Source organism: Dendrobium catenatum, unplaced genomic scaffold (assembly GCF_001605985.2).
Source record: "Dendrobium catenatum unplaced genomic scaffold, ASM160598v2 fragScaff_scaffold_923, whole genome shotgun sequence".
Taxonomy (NCBI): domain Eukaryota; kingdom Viridiplantae; phylum Streptophyta; class Magnoliopsida; order Asparagales; family Orchidaceae; genus Dendrobium; species Dendrobium catenatum.
In genome coordinates, this window is record NW_021319385.1 from 908,689 (window position 1) to 917,490 (window position 8,802).

Sequence of the window (8,802 nt, forward strand, 5' to 3'; positions counted from 1 at the left end):
GTTCCGTTGGTGTAGAATTAGGGCTCTATTTATAGTTTTTCTGGAGTGGCATAGCCTGTAAATAGGCGTGAGATCAGGGGCGAATTGGGAGTATTTTGAATGGACGGCCGATATCGAATCCTTTGATCATGCACCGTTTGTTGGGCATTTGAAAGCCTTAATGATGTAGGAATTCGGAGATCTTGGGCTCGTTCAATTCGTCTAGTTGAGCCGTTCGATTTGAGTATAAGCTATTCAAAATCAGAGACCGTTTAGTAACTCAAATTGTGGTTTGAACCTTCCAATAGCGCTTTGAGCCCTTGATTCGGACTCATTTGGGTTCGGATTGGGTTGATCTTGGTGTTGTTGGGTTCGTATTTCCGAGACGCTCAGTTTGACTGTTAGCTCGCTGAAATCGAAAATCGGGTGCTTCCAAAATTAATTTTTGAAGTTTCCAACTATCTTTTTCCTCGAGATTCGTGCCCGATCAAGATAATTTTTGATGCTGTATCACTAATATTTGACTACTATTTTTTCATTACTTTCAAAAAATATATGCTAAGATTATTTTTTATAACAACTTTCAAAAAAAATTATTTTCCTCGAAAGAATTTTTTAACCACCTTTACAAAAAAAAATTACAGTAATTTCAAACTGGCCCTAAATCTGTTGTAGTAACTATACTCTTTTAATATACTTAAATATTTGCTCTCATCATTAAGAAATAATATTATGCATGATATAACATGCTCAAAATAAAATATTCTATGTGAGTGAATATATATATATAATGATTAATTTATTTTTTATAAATTTTTGTCAATTATTTTAATTAGAATATTTCAGTATAATTTTTTAAAAATATATTATAATTTATGGGTGGGACATAAGCCACGTAATAAATAATTTGTGCGGATTACTTTTATTATTTTATTATTTTATTTATTTGACTTGAAGCGAATTTCGCTGCACGCTCCGAAGCTGAGTGGGCATGGCCCACATTCAAGTGGGGCCCTTCAATCATCCATCCCCCTGACATAATCCTTGCAACGGAGACGTACAGGAGAAGCATCCGCCATCCGTTACTAGGTTCCATCTGTGGAATTATGTTTATGATATTTACAATCTTAAAGCATATGAAAGGTTCAGAGGTAGTTATATACTTATATCTAGTTTATAATAAAGTTTTAAATTTCAGGTTCCCGTTAATACGTAACGTGGTCAGATTTTTATTGGTTGCATAAGCTTGGAATCTATCAGCACTATTTTTTTGTGGGGATTTACATACATACGTATTTGATATTATTTATATATGTAATATCTAAAATTTTAATATTAGTACCAACCATTATTTATAATGTCGATGGAACATAGTTATTTATACATATTTAAGAAAATGTTAATATTAATATTTTTTAATAACATTTTTTTTTAAGAAAACGTTATTATTTCATAAAAATGTTAAAGAAAATACATAAATAATGATCAAAACAATTTTTTTTAGAAATTGAATTAGTACGAAGAATAAGGGGAGTGATAGAATTATAATTAATTAAGCTAAAAAAAGCTCAAACTTCTAAATCTGAAACTACAGGAGAACGTCTACTTCAAAAGCATCTCCATTTTCTAACCTCACATCCTCATGGAAATGACTGCAACGCTAGAAAGATTTGATTTTTTTTTTTTTTTTAATTTCAAACGACCAACTTACAGGCTAATAGAAAGAATCCGTGGTAAAAATTAGATTTTGCATACATAATACACCGAAATTTCACTGCCCCCAGAGATCCTCCGCCTCCTCCGGTAACTGTTGACGTACGTTGTCGACCTAATCATTTCTCCGGCTTCCTTGGACTTGCCATTTTTTTTAGAGCTGATTCTCTCTTTGCACAAAACGAATCATTCTCTCTCTCTCTCTCTCTCTCTCTCTCTCTCTCTCTCTCTCTGTCTATAAATATCTGTCAACAAATTAAGTGATTTCATCTATTCCAATGGCGTTGCCAACCCTCCTCCGCTTCATATCGCTTCTCCTCGTGAGCACTGCATCATTAATCTCTGCGGTGCCAGAGGACGCTTTGGTCTCCCACCTGCCTGGCTTCAATGGAACTTTTCCGTCGAAGCATTACGCTGGGTACTGATCAATATCCCTTTCTTTATTTAGGTTTTGGCGGAATCTGTACTTATGATTAAGTGTTAATTTGACCTTTTTTTTTTTCTCATTCTTCTGTTTTTTGAAGGTATGTGACAATTGATAAGAACCATGGGAAGAATCTATACTACTACTTCGTGGAATCGGAGCGGAATCCGGAGAAAGACCCTTTGGTACTTTGGCTGAACGGGGGCCCAGGCTGCTCTAGCTTTGACGGCTTCGTCTATGAGCATGGTAATGGTTTTTTATTCTTTGGAATGTTTGAATTCTTCTCAAAGGTGGTGCCTTGTAATGGATTCCTTGCGGATGGTGCTTTTTTTTTCTTTCTTTCGTCCTTCATGAATGGGGATAAATTGGATTTTGTGATTTTTTTTTTGGCAATTAATTTGCTTTCTTTGCACTCTTGTGATTCTTACTTTGGGAGTTCAAGGGTAGCTTGGAATTCCTCTATTTTGGACTGTATTAAAACATATTAGTACGCTGCTTTCTTCTTCTGCCAGCAATTTGGTCTGTTGTTGTAGATTTATATTATCTATTCTATGTGGTTTGATTTATAGTTGAATTCATTTATTAATGCTCAGTACTTAGAGCTGAATGGCTTGCGAGTAGATGATCCTGTTGCATCTGTGGTCTTTATCTTAAAATGCATAGGTCCATTCAATTTCAAACCAGGGGGGAAAGCTGGAAGCTTGCCTGAGCTGCTTCTGAATCCTTACAGCTGGTCTAAGGTGGAACATTTGATATCTAGTATTAAAGTTTGAAGTTTGATGAAAATTTATACTTTTTCAATTTATTTTTTGATCAAGACTAGGTAGTGGGAGCTGAGTGACTTAAATTATATGAATACTAACAAGAATAATAGTTTTTAAATTCAGGTTTCTAGTATTATATACTTGGATTCTCCTGCTGGTGTTGGGCTGTCATATTCTGCAAATAAATCAGATTATATTACTGGAGATCTTAAGACTGCCTCAGATTCTCACCAGTTTCTTCTGAAGGTAATTTTTTGTAATCATCAGAAGAGAGAAAACAACTGTGATTGTTTCGCACTGACTGTTCTGATCTTTTTTTTTTTTTTTGGAATTATTATCATCAGTGGTTTGAGCTATATCCAGAGTTCCTTGGAAATCAATTTTATATATCTGGAGAATCATATGCTGGGGTATATGTTCCTACTCTGTCTGCTGCAGTTGTCGAAGGTATGCTGAATTTAGATAACATTATAATGACATTCAAATGTTTAATTTGATTTACCTGAAATTTTTTCTTTAAAAACAGGGATAAAAGGTGGAATTAATCCCAAAATAAATTTCAAGGTTAGAACTCAGATGCCTTCCCATTGTTCTGTGTCAATGTGCTTGTGTTTCTAACCATGCTTGTTGGTTTCTCTTACAACTTAGGCTTTGTTTGGGATGACTTTTTTATTGCTTTCTAAAAAAAATTGTACTAAAACTCCGTTTTAGAAAGCAATAAAAAAGCCGTCCCAAACGAAGCCTTAGACTTCATTTGGGACGGCTTTCTTACTGCTTCTTAAAGCGGCTTTATAATATAAAAATTTAAATTTTTTAACTAGAAAGCCGCTTTAAGAAGCAGGAAGAAAGCTGCCCCGAACGAAGCCTTAGTGTATCATTATGATGACATTCAAATATGTTTATCTATCTTTGTTTTTTTTTTTTTCGAAATTATTGTCATCAGTGGTTTGAGCTATATCCAGAGTTCCTTGGAAATCAATTTTATATATCTGGAGAATCATATGCTGGGGTATATGTTCCTACTCTATCTGCTGCAGTTGCCGAAGGTATGCTGAATTTAGATGACATTATAATGACATTCAAATGTTTAATTTGATTTAGCTGAATTTTTTCTTTAAGAACAGGGATAAATGGTGGAATTAATCCCAAAATAAACTTCAAGGTTAGAACTCAGATGCCATCCCATTGTTCTGTGTCAATGTGCTTGTGTTTCTAGAAAAATTATTGTGTGTGGCATCCGGATTCGTCCAGAGGCAATGTTACCCGGGGCCCGGTGCATCCGGGTGACATGGCGAGTCCGGATTCGTCTCCATACAGTTCGGACGCCGCACACAATTATAATCTCTCGTGTTTCTAACCATGCTTGTTGGTTTCTCTTACAACTTAGTGTATCATTACGATGACATTCAAATATGTTTATCTATCTTTGTTCAGGGCTACATGGTTGGAAATGGAGTTACTGACACAGTATATGATGGTAACGCTCTTGTGCCATTTGCGCATGGAATGGGTCTCATATCAGATGATATGTTCCAGGTTTGTAATTTTCCTGATTGATTATCATGTGCAGAAGGAATTAGCAAACTAGTCTGATCCTTAATATGTTCAGGGGACTAATGTTGCATGCAATGGAAGTTACTGGAATCCAATTAATACAAGCTGTGAAGAAAAGCTGAGCGAAATTGATTTGGTAATTTTGCAACAACCAAGACTACTGAAATCTAGTGAATCTCAGATTTATTTAACTTGTTCTATATATTTTCTGTCCATATCAGGACCTTCAGGATTTAAACATTTATGACATACTTGAACCATGCTACTATGGTTCTGCAAGTTCTGATGTTGTCTCTCACAAAAGCAAGTTGCCGTCAAGCTTCCGTAGGCTTGGTGAGACTGATAGGCCTCTTCCAGTGAGGAAAAGGATGTTTGGCCGTGCATGGCCTTTGTGGGCTCAAGTCATGGAGGGGCATGTTCCAACATGGCCAGAGCTTGGAAGCCCATCGGTTCCATGCATGGTATATTCGATGACAATCTTTTGAATTTTTGTCATCTCTGCATGCTTTAATATCCATTTAATACTATAGAATTTGTTTTCTTCAACTTTTTAGGCATATTTAGTGTTCCTTTGATTATGTTTGTTGTTGTTATTATCTTCTTCAATATCTGAAATTAGCATTGTTTACTTTACTTGTTTGATTTTTATCTGTACTTGTTTGTTATGTCTGTTCCATGCTTTGTTAAAAATAAGCTGTATATCATCATAAGGAACTTCAGAAAAACTTTATGTTACATAGTAGTTTTCCTTGTGTTCTGTTCTTTCCAATTCCGTGGGTCTTTCGATACAATCAAATAGATTGTCACAAGGGCGCCATATTCTAGAAGCCCAAACTATGTGATTGAAGAAATCCTCCTCTATCTGTTGCTGATCAAGGGCCCCTCCCCCCTTCTTTAAATTCCGATTCGTATTTTTCATATAGAAATCTCTAATCAACGATAGAACAAGATCCATTTTGCATCATATCTAACTGATTCAACCTAATCCTAGTATGGCTTAATCCAACAGTGTGAGCCAAGTATGGAAATATATTATAATATTGGAAAAACAACTCCATTTGAACAATATTCATGTGAAATTACACAATTTCTTTTCAGCGAAACCACTTTCAGAAATTCCTCTGAAATTTTCAAAACCATATGGATTGACTATCTTTATATGCCTGCAGAATGACGAGGTTGCAACTTTATGGTTGAACAATGAAGAAGTAAGAAGTGCACTTCATGCTCAGCCGGTAACCTTTGCTGCTTTATGAGTGCGTCCTATTCGGACTCTGGTTTTAAGAGATACAAGTTGATATAGTTTTGCCCACTTTTGTTTCAGAAAAGTGTGACGGGTCCTTGGGAGCTATGCACCGATAATATAGATTTCAGTCATGATGCTGGAAGCATGATCAAGTATCACAAGAACTTGACTGTCCAAGGTTATCGTGCACTAATTTTTAGGTACTGATGCTTTTTCCAGGAGTATGTTACTACAATATTTTCATATTATTTATGTGAAAATATTATATAGTCAGCATGAATAAATTAGTATTGATATTACAATGTCAATGTAAATGTTATCAAACAAACAACACTTGAGAAGTGATAGGAAATACTTGAGTTCGCAAGTAATTCTATCGGATTTACTTGAGTTCGCAAGAAGCCCTAACAATAATTGGTTCAAAACAGCAATAAAAACAAGAAAAACTGGACAAATCAATCTAGAAAAGATAGATTGCGATAGTGGAAATAAAGCAAAGCAAAACTCAAAGCAAGATACAATTGATCCTCAATTCGAGAGGAGGATCGTCTCTCCCAAATCTCTAGACGAGAAAGTCTAGAGCCCAAGTTGCCAAGAAACCCTAATTCCAATTAATCTTCCCTAATCCTCTCATCCTCTTTAATATAAAAGCTTTCCTAATCTAATTTCCCTCTCAAGCCCTAGCCGCCTCCTCATTTTCAATTTGAAATCAATTTGAACAAGTGGGGCCCACCCTATTGGTGGGCCAAGTCAAGGAAGGCAGACTGCTTCTGCCTCCTGTAGATCAACTGAGGGCCGGTTCAAGGTGAACCGGCCTAACAAGAAACTCTAAAATATTTAGCTAAACAAGCAACACTTGAGTCAATCTACATTATTGACTCCATGAATATTTCTTCTTGGCCTCCCAGCAGTGCACTACACAAGCCAAATAAGCCAATGTCAATTTATTGGAGTCATTTTATGTGAGCTTGCAACAGCATCATTATCAGAATGATCTAAGAACTCCTTACTCTTTATGATTGTTATTGATGCTCATAAAAAAATTTTGCAGTGGTGACCATGACATGTGTGTGCCCTCCACTGGTACTCAAGCATGGACAAGGTCATTGGGATATAAAATTACTGATCCATGCTGCATTGTTGTTTGACCTGTGGTGCAAAGCGAGAGCTATTACTACAAAAATGGACAGCTTGCTCCACAAATATATTTTTCATTCTCATGAAGCCATATTGATGGTGCACATGTGGATAGGCACTTGTGTTATGCATTTTCCAAGCAAATTTATCTTGATATGAAAGGATTGTGAAAAAATAAAGTGATAGCAACTAAACAGAAACTTTTAGGTGTCAGTGCTTATTCATCAATGGTCTAAATATGTTATATTGCAACATCATCATTATCAGAATGATCTAAGAACTCCTTACTCCTTATGATTATTATTGATGCTCATAAAATTTTTTTGCAGTGGTGACCATGACATGTGTGTGCCCTTCACTGGTACTCAAGCATGGACAAGGTCATTGGGATATAAAATTACTGATCCATGGAGGCCATGGTATGTTGCAGAACAAGTTTCTGGGTATGTTAACATCTAACTCTTCATTTATCTTGCTTCTTTAGAAGCTTTTTCTATCATGAGCAGGATATCATAAATTGAGATAAATCTTCTTCTAAACCTGCATTTCACATGAACTTGATTAGTTCTATCTTTTGCCTCATAGCAGGCTCCATATGTACTCATGGAAAGTACATGATAGTCATATACAGTAAGGCAACCAAACTACCTTGCTTTCAGCATGATTTACCTACCCAAAAATGGTGCAAAACTCAGGCACTAAAACCAGAAAAAAATATTTGCATTTTTAGTTACAAGTTTTTCCTAACAAATTTGTTCTTTCACATCATATGTAACATCACAATATTCCAATTATAGATAAAGTGAAGAAATTTCACATCAATTATCTGATTTCAGGTTCACTCAAGGCTATGACAAGAACCTCACTTTCCTCACAGTAAAGGTATCAGTTCTGTAGTCGATAACCAACTCCCCTATTACTTCCCAAAGATTAAATTTCAGTTGTTAATTTCAAAAAGCTCTACATCCTCAATTCTCAGGAATAAAATGACAATCTTCCAATGTAGGAAGCAATATCTTTAACTGGTCTTACAAGTCTGGTTTCATTTGGAACGACTTTCTTACTGCTTCTTAAAGCAATTTTTCAGTATAAAAATTAAATTTTTTGTACTAAAAATTTACTTTAAGAAACAGAAAGAAGCCGTCCGAAACAAAATTCATTTTACTTATCCTCCCTATCAAATATTATGAAGTTATTACAACACAAAAATTGTGTTCTCATGGTACTATTGCATGGTGCAGGGTTCAGGCCATACGGTTCCAGAGTACAAGCCACAAGAGGCACTGGCTTTTTATAGCAGATGGCTGGCTGGTTTAGCTATATAGTAGTTCAAAATAGATCTCTCATTTTTCTTATAGTGGAAACATTGTCTCCTGCAAATATGATTTTATGACATCAGGACATTTAATAGAGCTCCTGTTTATGATATCATCATCTCTTCTCATAGTTCATGGATTTTCTCCTGGCTTTATATGAACAAAAGTGTTCAAATAAATGATCCATATACGATAAAACTATATTAAAAAGCAGTAAGAAAGCAGTTCCTAACAAAGCCTAGAGTTTTAAAGGTCGTCCATTTGGTTTGTGTTGCAGAAGAAGAAGAAAATATTTTAGAAACTAATGATTTTATTTTATTTTTAATTTTTGTGAAATATCAAATTATCACTTTTTAAAGCAAGGGGATTTTGAAATCTTTATGTTTCTTATCAAATTCGTTTGAACGGTTAAATCTAATTAATTTTATTCTCTTAATGACAGTTTTATTCACAAACAGTTAAATCAGGCTCAAGTGAAAAACAGAGATGATGGAATCATGATTTTATCATTTCTGATAGGAAGGATTTTATTTTTTAAATCAAAATTAATCCAAAATAAATTGAATAAAAACCAATTTAAAATTAAATAGAACTAATTTAAATCATAATTGATTTATTTATTTTTCAATAGGAAACTAATAGCTAGACTGAAATCACCATTACATAGAA

At 34.8% G+C, this 8,802-nt stretch overlaps 1 protein-coding gene across 3 annotated transcripts; it reads left to right on the forward strand.

The window, feature by feature from the left end:
• Positions 1–1,743: 1,743 nt before the first annotated feature.
• On the forward strand, positions 1,744–8,245 carry LOC110108591 (serine carboxypeptidase 1). 3 transcript variants are annotated; one of them, XM_020839285.2, is made up of 14 exons: positions 1,748–2,110; positions 2,217–2,362; positions 2,780–2,856; positions 3,004–3,126; positions 3,225–3,327; positions 4,005–4,042; positions 4,315–4,416; positions 4,490–4,570; positions 4,656–4,895; positions 5,604–5,669; positions 5,759–5,880; positions 7,147–7,260; positions 7,654–7,699; positions 8,059–8,245. In XM_020839285.2, exons 1-14 carry the CDS (start codon positions 1,971–1,973, stop codon positions 8,140–8,142), a joined length of 1,482 nt encoding a protein of 493 aa, XP_020694944.1. In that variant the 5' UTR covers positions 1,748–1,970; the 3' UTR covers positions 8,143–8,245. The 3 variants fall into 3 exon arrangements, with proteins under 3 accessions (XP_028553236.1, XP_020694944.1, XP_020694945.1); XM_020839286.2 differs by lacking the exon at positions 4,005–4,042 and adding an exon at positions 3,407–3,444 and having other exon boundaries at positions 1,750–2,110; XM_028697403.1 differs by lacking the exons at positions 4,005–4,042; positions 7,147–7,260; positions 7,654–7,699; positions 8,059–8,245 and adding exons at positions 3,407–3,444; positions 6,732–6,844 and having other exon boundaries at positions 1,744–2,110.
• The last annotated feature ends 557 nt before the right edge of the window (positions 8,246–8,802 follow it).